The following is an 18,154-nucleotide window of genomic DNA, read 5'->3' on the forward strand; positions in this document are numbered from 1 at the left end:
CAAACCCCTTGGCACCCTCATGGCACAAAGGTGGTAATTGGGACGCATCACTTCCTTCTGGATTTTGTAGTCATCCCTCTGGAAAGGAAAGCATACGACGCTCTTCTAGGAAGGGGGTGGTTGATCATGGCCAAAGCTAACCACAACTGGAAAAAGAATACGCTTTCAATCGAGAGTGACGGTCATAAGTATGTAATTTATCTAAGGAACTAGCCCGTTAGCGAAGAGCTCGCGTCATCGGACTCCAACTCAAAAGATTCAAATAGATGGGAGTGGGGTTCTGCAGGGGACAAGGGAGAGAAAGAACCCGACGAGGAAGGAGTGTTGGAACTGGATGAATGTTCCGAGGATGGAACCAGTTCACTGGCGGGACTTTTTCATTGGCAAATGGAGGACTATGAGATCTTCCACCCAGAGTGTCACATGCTTCAAATATGTGAGATAAGAGAATCAAGCGGCGGGATGGAAGAACAATCCTTTCCCCGGAGTGCGGTAGATACCAAGAGGGAATGGCACGGATGGACGACACGCTAACCCACCAATTTGAACGAAATAAACCCATCAAGTACGAGGAAAGGGATGTGAAAAAAATCAATCTAGGCAAGGACGAGGACCCGCAGGTGATACTCGTAGGGGATGACTGAAACCCCGTACTAGGTCACTTGTACGACGTACACCAGTCAAGGAAGTGTTTGAATTATCTGTACAACGTACGGTCGACAAAGAAGGGAGAGTGGCAGTGTTTGAGTTATCTGTACAGCATACGGCCGGCAAAGAGGGGAGATTGGCATAGCCCGTACGGTGTACGATCTGCAAGAGGGGGAATACCGTACGGCGGAACATTGCACCCACAGGAAACTAAGTTATACGATCTTGTACGACTAGCAACAGATAAAGGAGAAAGACCGTACGGTCAGAAAACAGACATATCCTACATGCAGGATCCATACAATCCCCTCCTTCGCGGTGTTTGTACACGCAATGAGCAGTTGTATGAAAAGTTTGAGGGGATCTGTGCAGAGATTTGTGCCATCCATGTGAAACTGAGTGAAGAGTTGGCACAGGTTGAAGAGGCCATACGACTAGGGAGTGGAAGTGCACGAGTTAATCCATACGGTGTAGAGGCAGCAGTCGATCCAATGGTCCGTACCAGTATGGCAAACCAGACAATGGCAGAGGAGGCCGCACTAGGGAAAAAAAGAGGTCGCCGTACAAGTAATTGGTACTAGTACGACATGTTCGGGTACTGGTACGACGAGCACTAATACAGTACCAGCAGATATTGGTACGGTTCCAGTAGGAACTAGTATGTTTCCAGCAAGAACTAGTACGGTACTAGCACGTATTGGTACGCCAGGTGCTAGTACGACAAGTTCAGGTACAGGTACGATGATCACCAGTACCAGGTCGGAAGGACAACTTCTGGCAGAACGAATTTATGTTTTTGTCAAGTTGGAATACAAGACATTATACATGTGTCATCATGCTATTAGCCTATTCCTAGACGCCATACGCGTGCAAGTACCACGAGAAATGTGGGGAACCAGTGAACCTCGCGGACGGGTTGAACCAAATAAACCCACCATGTACTACTACATTCACCTGGACATCCTTGGCGACACAGTGCAACCCACACAGAAGAGGAGGAAACTAGACGCATCTGTAGAAATTGAAGAGGTTAGCAGTGCAGAGGATTCGAAGGTGGAAGAAACAGAAGAATAGGAAAGTGGGGATGAAGGGTTCCACCTATCAAGACACATCGTCGTAGAGGAGGAAGAAGAAACAGAGTCATGGCAGCAGAAAGAAGATGAAGAGGAGGAGCGACAGGGAGGATTGCGGGAGCAATGGAAGAGTACGGGGTTGAAATTTACACCCTCGAAACTAGCCTCGGCACACCTGGTACCTCAGGAGGTGCTTGTAGTAGCTAGCCCAGTGGGAGATGTACGACCAGTAGGGGTGTTGTTCCAGAAGATTGGAGAGGGCGAACTGTCGGCACAGCGACGGGTATCGTTGCCACAGATCAGTTTGGTCGTACTTGCAGCGGGAACATAAACTGGTACGGTGGCAACAGAAACTGGTGCGGTGGCAGCTGGAAACTAGTACGACGGCAACCGAAACCAGTACGACGGCAACAGAAACTGGTATGGCGGCTGCAAAAACTACTACGATGGCAACAGAAACTGGTACGACGACAACGGAAACTAGTACAGCGGCAACAGAAACTGGCACGGTGTCAGCAAAAACTGGTACTGTGGCCGCAGAAACTGGTACGGTGTCGACAAAAACTGGTACGGCGCCAACATGTACTGGTACGATGCCAACAAGAATTGGTACGGTGCCAACATATACGAGTACGCAATGAATTGGTATGGTGCCAACAAGAACTGGTACTGTGCCAGCAGGAACTGGTACGGTACCAACAAAAACTAGTACGGTACCAACAGAAACTAGTACAGGTGACTTGGAGGCAAAAACCGGTACGGTACCAGCAAAAACTGGTACGGGTGACTTGGAGGCATTAACAGTCCAAGTGGCAGAGCTCACCTTACAGCTGGAACAGAAAGATAAAAAGCTACTGGAAGCTGCTCGCATGGTAAAGAAAGCACAGGAACGACAGCTGCTGGCAGAAAAGAACCTCAAACTTCAGGCCGGACAGCAACCTCCTCATGCGGCCACTACAGGAACGCCTCCTCCCTCTTCTCGGTCTTAGCTATGATTTATATAATTCAGTTTCTCTTGTCTGAGTCGTCTGGAAGACGACTACGTTTTTAGGGGGGCTAATGTTAGGTGTAAAAACGTATGTTAGTATGAATAATAATTATAAGTGTGTTATGTGTGGTTATGTTTTGTTGTTGCCGAGAGGTTCCCATCGAGTAGTTGGGAGTTGGTGACGGTTGGCAACTTGGCCAACCATCGGGTCTATATATTGTTTGGTTGGAGCCTCGCAGAGGAGATTATGGATGGACAATTCTGGACATTGGAATAAAGATATAACTTTCTAGTCTAATCATTATCATTTGTCATTTATGTTATCATGTACAATTGTTCTGGTTCATGAATACTTGGTACGTGCAGGGAATACTGTGTTATCTGATTATTCACCAACTATACATTTAGGACTAAACATGAGCCTTTAGCATATTCTATGAGTATAGTTGTTCTCCAATCTGTGGATATTGTTGTAATTGAACCTATGTGGGGTCTTTGTGATAGAGCATCGGCCACTATGTTGTTCTTGCCTTTCATGTATTCAATATTTAAGTCATATGCTTGCAACTTACTCACCCATTTCTGTTGTCTATAATTTAAGTCTGTTTGGTTTAAAAAGAATCTTAGACTATTGTGGTTGGTCTTCACAATTAATCTTCCACAAATTAAATAGTCTAAACTTTGCAAGGGCATGCATAATTGCTAGCATCTCCTCATCGTAAACTACGTATGTTCTTTCTATTTCCTTCAATTTCCTACTCCCAAAGTCTATTGGGTGTTTAGTTTGCATTAGCACTGCCCCAATTCCTTCCCTGAGAGCATCATAATATAACTCAAAGGGTGAGGTGAAGTCGGGTATTGCTAGTACATGGCAGGAACTCGTCACTTCTTTGAGTTTGTCAAAAGCTATTTGTACTTCTTCATTCCAAGTAGATGCTCCCTTTTTAGTTAGATCCCTGAGTGGTGCAGTTAGTTTTGAGAACCCTCTTACAAACTTTCAAAAAATAATTGTAGAGCCCTAAGAACCCTCTAAGGTGTGTTAAAGTCTTGGGTTTTGGCCAGCTTAGAATTGTCTCAATCTTCTCTTCACCCACCTTTACTCCTTGAGAACTAATTTTGTGGCCTAGGTACAAGATTTCTTCCATACCAAATTCACATTTGGACAATTTTGCAAATAATGAAAGTTGCTCCACTATTTTTAGGACTTCATCTACATGTTTTAGGTGTTCCTCCTAGATTTTGCAGAAACCCTAGCAGTTATCATAACGACTAGCCGATAGTGAATAAAAGCAAAAAAAATCATTCAACATCCATTTCAATCATGGCAGTAGGGAGTAGCAGTAAAGGGAAAAAAAACATGACCTCGAGTGCAAAAGAATGCTAGAGTTATAGTTGATACTCTCACATTTGAGAACCTGAGCGACATTGAGTGTTGCACATGGTGGCAAGAGACCCTTGATGATCATGCAATCAAGGATTCACTAAGGAAGGTGGAGATTGACAAGGCAATTAATATGCCTATATTCAACGTAAGGTTTTTTGAGCCAATGTTGAAGGCTATGGTAGTGGGCTATGATCGCCACTCAAACAAGTCTACCATAACCTTATAGGGATGTAAAGTTATCATATCGTTTTGGCCAAATGAGTTCACCAAGGTGTTTGGGATCCCCTTGAAAGGTGTCAAGGTAGCCAAACACTCAAAAGAAAAATAGTATGTTGAAACTGGTGTGTCGAATTGACTTGACACAAAAACAATGGGATAGCGTCTGGAATAGCAGTAGTAGAGGTGTTACAAAGACCTTCATAGTGACAGTCAAATGGAGGTGCCTCATGTATTTGATAAAGATTTGTCTCACAAGAGCCAACAGAGCCTTGAATATTGCCATATGGATGATATATCTAATAAAAAGGAGGGTTTACAACTAGACGGTAGTGTTGACGAACAAGATTCAAGAGTTTTTGAGCCTTAAGCATAGGGCATTTTATATGTCCCACCACGCCATTGGTCTTTTTCTTGAGGCACTCGAAACCCATGTTCCTACAAATAAATGGGGCCACTTCCAGCCCCTCAAAAGGGTGGACCCATCCAAGTCGGCCATGTTTTATTGGGTGCACTTGGACACGCTCACGGTTGGGGATGAGTACACTCAACCTACGAGGAAGAAACAACAGTAGGAGTTGCCAGAAAGTGTCAACGGAGTGTGGAGGGCGAAACCAGCCCAAAGGAGGAGACTGTGGAGGTCTCATCCTTCGAGAGAGAGTGTGTGAAGGACACCTTTAGGATGGCAGCCAATGAAAGTGATGAGGTAGACATGGAGGAAGTGGAGGAGGTGGTAAGGATCGCTGACATAGAGTCTCGGCGAGTGGAGGATGTACAAGAGGAAAACCCATTGCCAACTTTGCCAACGATGTTATCCCCTATGACACACTTACTGGCTCCAAACACATCTCATTGGATTCCTAGGCCACATAAAGTACAAGAAGCTATGCTAATGGCTATTATGGTGAAATAAAAGACAATGTCAGCATCATAGCTACTGCCCGTGTCGTCGTACCTGCCAATTTCGCCAATGCTGCCAATATGGCTGCACTTGCTACAAGTGTTGTCACACCACTTGTAGCACCCAACAATGCTACCATGAGGTCAATTGAAGAGGTGGCAGCCACTATGGGGATTAAAACTAAGGGAATTGACAGTTAGTTGAGTAGATTTGATGTGGTGTCCACTGCACCTCCACTACTATCACCAAGTCTTATGGAGGACATCGGGTTTCAGCCTAGAGAGGTAGGGAAAGCCACAAAACCTGTTAGAGAGCAAGAGAAGGAGCCTAGTAGGGAGGAAGAGACTTAGATGTGGAAGCGGACAAATCCTACCGAGGAGGAGATAGTGGATATTGAGGAGTCGAGAGCACCATGAAGAGCAGAGTGAGCATGCAATTTTATAGTCTAGGACAGCTAGGGAGACGGTGCCTTGGAAGGAAAGGTCAGAAGGGTCGAGTACGAAGGAAACCCAAGAAAGGCACATCAAGGTTTCAAAACCCAACCCTCGAGACACTTTAGGATCGGTACAAAGATATCTTGCAGAGTTGGAGGAGATCTCCTCAGTCACCCGTGAGGTGGCTTAACTGGCACACCAAATGGACATAGATCTAGCACCGTTTGAGGCAGAGATGCACCACTTGAGGCAAAGAGGATCCTAACCTTTATGCAAACCAGTTGTGAGCAGGGATTCTTCAACGATTTTACATCTAGAGGATGGCCAACCACAAAGACTCCGAAAATGTTGGAAGCATGGCAACGAACACAACTGACCTCGGTGGAGGTATAGGGCAGCATACTTTCTACCTTACACACAATATGGAGATTTCCTTCCAGGAGGTGTACCATTGAATGCAGTGGGCAACTCACACCTGGGAGGAGGCTGAGGCAAGGAGAGTGGTTGCACAATAGCAAGCAAAAGCTACTCAGGAGGAGACGGCAATATAAATACACACCTCCTAGGAGCAAATAGCCCAGCAGACACGGCTCACTACCTTGGAGAGGAAGTGGAGGATGGTTGTGGAAGCTACATTGGCAAAAAAAAGGAGGGTCACTTCGCGAAGCAGAGGGTGGCAAACTGAGGGAAATGGACAAACATGTGGCTGGCCTAACTCAGCAGTTGGAATGTAAGGAGCAAGATCTCATGCAAGAAGTGAACCTCATGAAGGGGTTGCGAGAGCAAGAGTTAGTAGCAGAACGTGACCTGCAAGTTCATGCAAAGCAAGTGCAACGCCTTCGATAGTATCTGGCAGCATCTGGAGTCGCATGAATTATGACGTCCTCAAGTGATCCAAGGATGTCCTTTTGTTCTCAAAAGGTTGGTGGTAGTTGCTGCTAATTGGCAGTCTTAACCAACCGCCAAACACTACATATACTTTGATTGTTGTAACGGATACATTCATGATTGCATAGAGATTACACTCTAGTAATAAAAGAACACATCTTTCTGCTATGTTATTGTGTTGGTTACTATTATTTGATATTATTGTATGGCATGTTTCTCTATCTTGTTTACTATGCTTAATCAATTAAGTTCCTCTTGGGAGTAAACAATTTTCCTCTACGTTTGAGAGGAGTAGCTCCCTCATATGATATGATTTAGTTTTCAGGGGTATGCTTTTGACCAAAAAGTAGAAAAGGCAAAACTAACATTTGTGCATAACCATGACACATGCGATTGGAAATTTAGGATGAAGAGAAGGAAGAATATGATGCACAAATCATCCACTTTGAACTCACAAATGATAATCATAGGAACAAACGGTGATTCCTTTCAAATAATATGACACATAAAGACTCACAGATCATGTAATGAACATATTCATAATCTGATATAAAAGGGAAGATATCAAAGAGTAATTGCAAAAACACACAAGTAAATGACAATCAAAAGGAAATACAAATAAGCACAAAGATTCAAAGTATATCCTTCATTTCCTTGATGAAAAACAAAGGTCGCATACTTTGTCCCATTGTACAAAAGATGATGCTTGAAAAAGAAAATATACTGTCATATGTTCCCCTTACCCAAAACTGAATAAAGATCCTCCTTCTGATCAAGTCTCACTCTCACATCACAGTGTGATGGGGATAAAGAAAATTGGACCCCTCTAATGTTCTCTGATTACATATTTAAAGATTTTCCCCAAGAGCCTTTTGAGTTCCGTAACTGCCCTTTTGCTTTTAAAGAGTTAATTACAAAAATAGATTATATGAATTTTCATATTCTTGGGCATGACAAATTTAACTCGATAATGAGTTAAAGTATCATTATAATGAACATTTAAATTATAAGGTAGCCTTTCTTGTGAATTTGATCGGTATATGCAAGTCAAAGCTACTCTCCCAAATGTTCCGATAGGATACCATCTACTTAGCTTCGTTTTACATACATTTTCTTGCAAAGACCTTACATTTCAAAGTTTCGAGCGAAATCATTCCTTCCATCAGCCTTCGAGCATAATCGATTACCAGATTAGTAGCATCCTTAAATCATCACCTGCTACATAACCATTCACTTTATCTGTCTCAATCTGTCTTTTATGACATAATTGGTATTCTCGAATAGCTCTGTTCGCTCTATTTCATATATCTCCATTGATCCCTTCTAGATTTTGTTGACCGATCCCAAAAAGGTGAAATCACCAATATGTTGAGTAAATGTCTGGACATGATCCCTCCATAGCCTTTTACCAGTCCCAACAGAATTATTGGAATGACCATTTTGCAGAGCAATGTGATTCTAACTTAAGTTATGGTTTGATTGCTACCATTTGCATTTGCATGAATTATTTGAAGGCATTCTATGTACATAACACAGCATTAATCCTACGCCTTGCATACATTTTTAGCAAAGCACTTGTGGCTAAAACATCTAACAGAAATCTGCTTCTATTCATGTTTTGATGGATATCAATGCCATATTCCAAAGCTCAATGAATGATTGATAATCAACATTAATAAACTCTAAATTTCAAGACCAGTAGTACTTAAATCCAGTTCATAATCTCCCTCATGACAATTTCTCCTTAGCACGGGCCTAGGAAATGCTTACAAATACAATGGCATCACGGCTTTATGCATATCACTTGCATTTGCTTGAAAGTTTCTAAATCTTTTTCAACAAATCAACTTTGTGCCTACCCTGCAGTCATAGCACCATGGAATACGTGCATCAAAAGTTTTGATGCTTTTCAAAACCATTTTGAATCCCGCTGAAGTTTTAGAAACCATATGACATGTCGCAGCCTCTTTTTCTTTGATATGTGGTTTTGAATAATATGTTGGAGTCTGGCGTGGTTGTGACAACCTTGTCGGGCTCCGACTGAAGTTGCACAAGGAAGCTAAAGCACTGATGGGCTTTTCAAGCTTCTTTTTTGCTTTTCTTCACGCGGGCAAAGAGTTTGTCGGAGATTTTGGTGGTTGTGGAAACCAACTTGAGTGCCGATGTGAGTTATGAATCTTTCAAATAAGTCTGACAATTTAACCTTTTTTTGTTCTTTCTCCTTTGCTTTTGAGTGGCTGGCGAGAAAAAGGGTGGTTGTGACATCACAACCTCGTTGGATTCCGAAGTGGAAGTCATAACTACATGAAATTTTGGAATCGTTTCAATTTTTGATAAGTCAGTATAATTTTTGAGTCCATTAGAAAAAATCATTCGGCGACATGACCACCTTTACATTGGACAAAGAAAATGAAAACCTTATAACTTCATATCTTTCCTTTTGCACAGATTGACATACTGGATTTGGTTTGGTATCACATGGTGTTTGAAATGCATGGTAAAGTTTGAAATTGATTCTGTTAACAACATGGCAATAAGTAACATGTGGCTGAATATTATCTAAATAATCATTGCATGCCTCATAGATGGCAGTGCAATTGACCTTCCTCCTCACAAAAGTTAGCAACATTTTAGAATGCAAATGTCTTGATTATCATTAAGTTGGAAACAACACAGAAATGTATCATGTAAAATAGGCTTTCTTTCTTATTTACAAGGTTATGATATCTTATTGCTTATCTTTTTACATTGTCCTAAGCATAGTTCCAAACTTGGTGAGTTGCTGATTACTCATGAGGTTTTCTGTTCTGTGAGTACTCACATAGTTTACTCGCCAAGTTTTTTGCCAAGATTTTCCACTTGAGTTGTCATGCCAGCAACACATCAAAATCTCAAAAAAAACGTGTTAAATATTCCAAATACTCTTTTTTTTTAGCTTGTCTTTTTCCTTTTAAAAAATTATGAAAGCAGTGTGTGCCATGAAGGTTTGTGCGATCTTCAAAGTCTTCATTTTGCCCCTCAACCCCCTAGGCATGTTGCCCCCATGCCCCTACCAAACTCATTTGATACAATTTGTAGTTGATGTCAGCATAAAATTTGTTTGATTGATTTTTTTATTTTTTTTCTCAAAAATTTAAGTGTCTTTTAAGTTGCCAAATTTTCATTGAGTACGCTCCAAGTCTGAGTCTGCAAACTATGGTGCTAACTACTTAATTGATGGACACCTCACTTGTGCATTGACTCTTTGATTCAAAGATTTTCTTTTTTAACTGAAAAATCTTTTTCACTGTTTACTGTTGCCAAAATCCTAAAAAGCCCTATAATTCTAGAGATCAAAATTTAAATTTTATAAAAGCATGTAGAAATGAAGAAGCAACTTTCCAAACTTTACCTACATACAAGATAGATGCTCTTATTATGTCACATGCATACATAAACAAACAACCAATCATCTAGTTGAGGATGACAAAGCACAAGCCAATAACCAACAAATGGGATGATAATTGAATTTGTTTTACTAAACAAAGTTTGAACATAGTTTGAAAATATAGGAGTTTTCGAAGGCTAATTTTTATAACAGTACTTTGTACAACATTTAAAAAGCATAAATTAGTTCTCTCTTAACCTTCATATTAGCCTTAGCCTAAAAATGGTGCCAGACTGATTTATATTAATTATAGGTCTGGGTAACCACAAGAATACAGAATCTGACAAGAAATCTAACTACATTTTGATGCTTTACAAACTCCAAGTATCTCACTTACAGAACTTTTTACAATCATAGAATGAAATAATGCAACATGACTAAATTCTTATTATATAGTGTTATTTCAAAATCTAAATATCATGATAAATTTTATAAAAATATACAATTCCTTTACCTCTAACACTTCATCAAACTCCACAAGGTTCTTTCGTAACCCAAAATAATATTGCTCTGCACTCTTTTGTAAACCCAAAAGCTGCATTGAAAGTAGAATAGTTAGCTTTGGATTTCATAAAAAGAATTCAAAGACTTGCATGAAAGGTTATATGATAGACATGGATGTATACAAGTTTATCCTGGTTAAAAAAAATAAAATAACTGGCAGGTATCACACAAAGAAAACTTAAATCACCTGATTTTTAATAGTGTCACCTTCAATAGGGATGTTTTCATTCGACGTGACCTTTGATATTAAGTTCACTGCCCATTCTGTGTTGAAATTGAATTTAACAAACATGTCATCTTGTAAACTGCAAAATATAAAAGGCTAAGATTACAAACAAGCAAGACGGCCTTAAACAGATGCAACAATGACCATGGAAAAAGAAAAGATACACTCCTATGGAACAAGTATCAATGAATCTTGTCTCCACTGGTTATGTAAATGGAAAGGGAAACAGCAACAGAATAAGAAATCAGTTGAATGGCTCACGCTCAAAATACAAATGCATATAAAGATGTAAATGGAAGAACAATCCAACAAATCTTTAACATGAAATGTAAATGCACATAAAATTGGAAGAAGATTTTACATTTCAGACTTGTGCAGCAGATTCCATCATTAAACAAAATATTCAAACATAAAGCATTTATTTTAGTGATGTGTTAACATTTTAAGTCGTCTCTTGTGAGACATCACATAACAGAATAGCACACAAGGATAAACCTCTTTTCAAATTAGTAAGGGAAGTGCCCAACAAATTTAACACTCCTCCTAGCATAAGAGAAAATAATTTAAACTTGACCAGTCTTTTTAAGTCAATGAGGTTGAGTGGAAAAACTGAGAGGTTCTCATCTAACTAAATGAAGTGCTTTTAAATGAATGAAGACTTGCAACTAAACAAATTAAACTAAACGAAAAATGCTTACTACCTGGCTCAAAACAGAGACCAATAGATCCACATGCATAAGAATGGAACAAACAAATCTACTACTAATACTGATATCATAGTACAAGATTTTTGAAAGACGGATCACAAAAAGATTAACTACGATGAAATGTAATGTCAATACAAAACTTGAAATTGTCTTCAGCACAATCCACTTTGAAAAAACTTACACGGTAACACATAAAACTTAGACCAAACATGCAAATGGCAATCTTTGCAGTGCCAATATTTGCAGCATAAGGTTAACTTCAACTACCACTAAAAATATCTTGTGCCCAAGGTACATATTTATATGTTACAATGAATATGCTCCTAGGGATTTGAGAATAATAATTAAATATAACAAAAAGAAATAATTCAATGCAACCTCTCCTAAAGCTACAAAAAATTAGAAAAAAAGCAACGTAGAGAAAATCTATTTTAAAACAACTAATTAAAGTGGCCGAAAAATCCCTTATATTAGAAAAAGCCACTATCAAATATAATCATTTCTAAAATTAGCAATTCGCACGAGTATCCTCTAGGATTCAAAAAACATTTTTTTCTCAACAATCTTGACAAATCGTCAAAAGAAATGAATCCCCTAACCTAAGTCATGGGGTTCACCAAATTTCAGCCATGAAGTTTGAAATTCATTGGACATAAAAAACACCCAAAAACTCATTGTAATTCATCCAAAAATTCATACCAAATAGGGCTTAGGTTTTAATGTTAAAATATATTTTAAAAAAGAGCCTATGGATGTAGCATGGTGATTTCTTGAGCTTGCAAGTTCAGAAATTTTGGGAGAGGTCAAGAGTCTATGTTCAAGGGATTGAAAGTTTGACAGTTCAAGATTCAATTTTTTTTAACAGAATTTGACAAGATTATTTTCTTTACATGATACACTTGGGGCATTCCTCAATCTGGAGCCTATGCCTTCTTGTTGGGCACCCCATCTGTAGTGGGGGCCCTACACTTAGCATGGGAAATACTCCACCATACCATCTCGACCCAACTATACAATCTTGACTATCTCTATGGGAGGAGATAGATTTAGCGAGGGATAGGAACAGTTTTTTATTAATCTTTCAAGAATCATAATTTGCCTTGCCAAATTTTATCCCCTCCAATGCCACAATTTAATATTTTATAACATTTAAATTAGATTTTTTATTATAATATATATATATATCATTTAATATATAATTATTTATATATTAATAATAATTTTTTTCTCTTTGTTGAATTTCATCTGAATTTTACTGTTGCCAAACACAAATAGGAACTTGAACATTGTGACATAGCCTTTAATCATCATGAACATACTACCAACTCCATCAGTCCAGCTTGATGACTTGAATTACATGAATTCTAGGGTTTTGAATGGACCAAAGATAGAAGAGAAAATCCTAGAAAAATTTTATCAATCAGCAAATCGAAAAACCATTACTTAGGGTTCAAGAAAGAAAAAACACTAGTTGACTCTTTGAATGAAAATATGATGACCATTGGTACAAAGCCCTCCAAATCTGGAATATGTTCAACACTGCTTTCAATGCTTGTTAGAAAAATGGTCTAAAACCCTAACAACAACCTATGTTACGAACACCGCTTTCAGAAAGTCAACCTAATGATACTTGCATCAGAGTAGAGGTATAGAGAAAATTTCACCACAGAAAAAAGTAGTGTAGCGAGCATAGATGATTGAAATATTGATTTGAGCTATTGTAAATAGCTGGAAACTTGCTGATCTAACATGACAAAAATTGATCAGGAGTTATCTTTATGAATCTTTCAGCGACTTTAATCTGTCCTAGGTTCCTCGAAGTACCATTCCTCTCACTTGAATGTCTGATTGCATGTACATACCTATTTTATTTTTTTATCCTAGCCACTTAGACATGTGCCAATGAACATCAAGCCATCTCTTTTAGCTATCCACTTGCCTAGTTGGAACTTAAAGTAGCCAAACCATTTGAAATGCTCACTAAAAAACACTTAGGTGCAGTTTTTACTTGACATTGCCATCTTATCATGCCATGCAGAACATTGCAATGGCTTAGCTATTGTTGGTAACTGAATTGGTATCTCCTCATTTCAAACCATTTTGGAGAAAAAAAAAATGTGCTCCTGAAGAAAGGTGAGGAAGTCCTTATTGAAAACCCAAAAAATTATTTATACAACACACTATTACATACAGTTTATATATAATTGGTTTTTGCGGGTAGGATATCAAAATACTACAAAACTTGAAAAATAAAATGCTTGGAAAGAGGAGTGCAAATCAAAATAAATAGAATGTTGACATTAATTTAAGTCAAAATGGCAAAAATTAAAAGACTACTTCCGTAGCAACATTTCAGCAATTCCAAAGAATCACATAAAAGAGGCAATTGAAAAATGAAAACCGCACACTAACATAGGAAAAATGCAAAAAACAAAATCATTATTCAGTCTTCAAACAAGAGCTCAAAGATTTTCCTCCTTTGTCCAATATCTGCAAAATGGCTAAAAGATCCTACACAATGTTCAGCTTTTACAATATACAAAGTGATCTTTTGGCTTCCCTTCATGACCATTCGCATTTTTATTTGGAATTTTACAAATATTTGAAAACATTAATGCAATATTTCCTGTGATAAACTTTAGGAAAATTGTCCTACAAATGATATAAATCCTAGCAAATCTTACCCAAAGGGATTAATTTTTGTGGTGAATGCGTGCCTTTTCTAAAGAAAAATAATAATCCATGTGGCAATTCCATGGTGTTAGTTTTTAATGGCTAATTAATATATTATAGATAAGTTCAAAAAAATGAAATAATTTACTTAGTGAATTATAAATATATTCAAAAAACAAAAAGACAGGTGGCAAATTATATATGTTTTTAGCTTTATAGATATTGAATTGTTTGATAAAGCTTACATCATTTCATGAAGGTTGATGACTGGCTTAAGTTCAATTCCAGGTCAAAGTTCTAACACACTTAAATTGGAACCTCCAATTACTAGAATAGACAAGCATCAAAAAGTGAATGGCACTTTGACTTGCGATAACATAGTGATACAACGTGTGTGTGTGTGTGCATGTAGATATATATGTTATTAATTTATTAAACTTCAGCAATTTTAGTGATTGAATGGTAAGTTATGCTCATTCAACATTAGGACCTCGGATAAGATAACTCTTAATAGAAATATAGGCATTTTCATACAATTAGTCTCCCTCATCTGATATATGATCATCAATGGCTTAAGTTCTATTCCGGGTCAAAGTTCTCAAACACCCAAATTAGAACAAACTTCTTGGGTTAGGTTTCCTTAAAAGACAAGTGTTAATGAGTGAAGGGCACTTTGGCTTCCTATGACACAATCACGCACTATTAATATACTAATATAGTGTTGATTTATTACATCAAGAGGCATTCTTGATTCTACAATGGCATAAAAGTGCCTCATGTCCAAAGTGTAAAATATTTTTTACATTAACTTGACAGCCATTTACACATCAAATTGTTATTAAATATTTAATAATAAACATAATATTGATAATAGCATTTAACAAAATAAATGAATCAAAGCAAAAAATAACTTAAGTAAAAAAACTCTTCAAATAAAAATAAACTATATATATATATATGAAAAATATACTACTGTATTAAAATAAAGATAATAATAATTGTTTCAGGAAAAAATGGCTCCCAACAGAATTCTATTCAAGGAAGTGAATTATAGAATAGCAAAGGTGTAGGAGAGATAACCCACAAAAGAAAGAAATCACTTACATTGGAGAGATAGATGGGATTAATGGCCTCATACAAGAAACTGCGAATCAAGAAACAAAGGGAGACCTTGGTTTAACCCTCAGATGAATCAGATATTCCAAAACCAACCAATTCAGTCAGTCTCAAAGAAAAAGGCCAAATTGGATTTCCAAAAGCACAATCCCCTGCCACAAGTACGAACAACATTCCCATCCTCCCTAAAGTCCCTGGAAAATGCATTTTTATTTCTATGAATAGTGAGGTTTTAAAAGGAACGGTGTCTCACTTGAGCACTAAGGCTTTCTTTCTAAAATAGGTGGGGTATTGTTGACGTGTATTTTGTACACAATCAAACACAGAATAAAATACCCAAGGTTACCTTATCCTCTCTTGAGTAAAGCCTCTGATTGCTGAAGATATCGCGAAAAAGGATCAATCAGGATGACTCCAAGGTTCTTCGTTGTAGGATCTCTACGTGTGGATAAGCTCTCTGTGGTATGATGTGATTTGCTGAAACCACAAGGGGACTTACATTTGATGATTAAACGTCTGATCTGCTTTGAATATTGCTGGAACACAGGCTCTTACTAGCTTTGATTTGAAAAAAAGGAAAAAAAAGAGGAGGGTGAGGAAAGGATCTAATTCTAATACTAAGAATGTAGGAGCAATGAATGATCTTTGATGAAATTCTAACTAAGTCTTATTTTGACATCCCAGGACCATCTCCACAAGGTTAGTGCGATCTTCGAAGGAAAGCTTTATGATGTTCAAATCATCACTACAGGGATAGACACCATCAGGTTGATGCATATCAATGAAGAAGCGACAATTGAAGTTAAGCTTAAGCTGAATGATTCCAGTTGACTACACAAGGCAAGTCTGCAATCAACAAACTGCTAGTAGTATGGATATACGAATTCCACCATCAATCAAGCACATTTCTTCCACTCATCTAATAACATGAAATCAAATACGAGAAGCATAGAGACCATGCAAATTGTTGAATCGACCCATAAATTTCACCATTTCTTCAATGAAGTTACAAGTCTTTTACAACAACATCTTGGCGACAATCTTTGCCTTCTCTCTCTACTCTACTCTAATTGCTATTCTATCAACTAGCTAATCACCTTCTAACTACTCTCTATCTGTCTTCTAACTGCTTCCAACTATATTCTAACTGCCTTTACAAAATGAAATGCCAGGGCTTATATAGTGCCCTCAATACAATTTGATGGCTTAGATCAATTCGAGATCAATGGCCAAGATTCAACAATGAAAACCCTAATTAGGGTTTGTTACAACCATTACATAACATTTAATGCTTGACCAATGATAAAATTGTATTGCTTGGACACATGTCCTCTCTAGAAAATTCCACCAATGGATAGCTGGGGTAGGTACATCGGAGTTTGTGCCACCTTCCATGAGTTAGGTACATTGAATCTGGAAATGTTGAGGTGGACCACACTGACTGGAGAAGTGATGACTAGGATGCCACCTCGTCTGACACTTGTAACTTGGTAAATATTCAACTTGATGTTGTTGAGAAGCTAGCTTTAATTAATTCATATGGAACTATCTGCTTCTTCAACGAACCCTTGTTCTAACTTCTTGTGTCCTTGATGCGCAGGATGATTGATGTACCTCGCCTTGGAATACTGGATTGGAGAAGTCGCCCTTGATGACGTTAGTCCAAAGAAGGCCGTCCTTGTCGATGCTAGGCTGGAGGAGGTCGCCCTTGTCCTTGCTTGATCGTCTTTGATGAGAACCTGCCGACTTGTAGATCCTCCGGGCTTTGGAGTCACCATCTTGATACCTACACAACATTTCAAAATTAGTAATATATCTTGAAATCTAAAAATTAAACTTTAAAAGGAAGATTCAAGATTTTAATTAGGAAACTTCATGATAAATCTTGAGTTATCATTTCCTAATTAACTACGCAATTTTAAAAACTTGAAGTTCAAAATTCAAAATTTCAACATTGGGACTAGGATGATCTCGCCATACCTCCACTTGAGAATTAATTCTAAAAAAAAGATGCAAAAATAAGGTGAATTTGCTAGGCAAAATGTAGATCAAGACTCCCTTTAGCAAAATGCGCCTCCTTTAGTCTTCACAAGCATCAACTCCACCACCTTAAGTCTTCAACACTTGAGGAAAATTTGCTCCAAATAGGCCAGCTTTCACACTTCTTCTTTGCCCTCCAAATCGCACTTGAAATAATGAGTGAATGATTTGAATAATGAACAAACACACCCAAATATATAGAGCACTCACCATTTTACCTCCCCATAGGCCGACTTGATAAAATAGGCTCCGAAATAAATAAAATTGAAAAAAAAAAAGAGGCCGACTTGATAAAATATAAAAAAAATGATACCTCAAGCGCTCCATCTTTTTTAATTTTAATTTCACAAAAATTAATTTTAAATGCCTTTATAATAGAAATTCGATTTTTTTTTTTGAGGCTAAAAATTAATTTATTAAATGCCAATTTAATTAATTTTTTTTTTTCAAATATTCCAAAGTTAGCAATTTGGCATCTAATGCGATTTGGAGGATATTAATGCCCAAATATGGTAAAAAATAACGAATGTCAATAACCTCACTCTGGTCCCTTGGAGAGGGACAGGAGCGCTCTTGCATTTTTAAACCTTGTATTCCTTGCTTTCACGTTCAAAACCTCATCCTTGGCGTCCAAAATGGCATTGTTATTTGGAACTTTGAGTTTAATTCACTTGATCTTTAGAAGGAGTGTGCCTTAGCACATTTTCGCCCTGGTCCCTTGGTGAGGGACAGGAGCGATTTTCTACTTTTGTCCTTGATCTTTATCTTTTAAATTGCCAATTCATGTTGTGGGGTAAGCAATGATCCCCATTGTTCATTCTATGCATGCTTAACTCGTTTCCTCAAGGCAAAATAGGCTCTCCCAAGATTTTCGCCCTGGTCCCTTAGAGATGGACAGGAGCGATTATTGTCTTTTGGGTTGATTCCCT

The 18,154-nt window shown here is 38.1% G+C and overlaps 1 protein-coding gene across 4 annotated transcripts in view; it reads right to left on the reverse strand.

Moving 5' to 3' along the window:
* LOC131066584 (protein translocase subunit SECA2, chloroplastic) overlaps positions 1-18,154 on the reverse strand; it is a 195,507-nt gene that overhangs the window by 113,367 nt on the left and 63,986 nt on the right. For all 4 annotated transcript variants that reach the window (XM_058001391.2, XM_058001389.2, XM_058001388.2 and 1 more), the window contains 2 exons: positions 10,651-10,768; positions 10,414-10,494 (listed from right to left, as the gene is read on the reverse strand). In XM_058001391.2, the coding sequence (XP_057857374.1) occupies positions 10,414-10,494; positions 10,651-10,768 (199 nt within the window). The remainder of the gene's footprint in view (positions 1-10,413; positions 10,495-10,650; positions 10,769-18,154) is intronic.

The sequence above is a fragment of the Cryptomeria japonica genome, chromosome 10 (genome assembly GCF_030272615.1).
Source record: "Cryptomeria japonica chromosome 10, Sugi_1.0, whole genome shotgun sequence".
In the NCBI taxonomy this organism is placed as follows: Eukaryota; Viridiplantae; Streptophyta; class Pinopsida; order Cupressales; family Cupressaceae; genus Cryptomeria; species Cryptomeria japonica.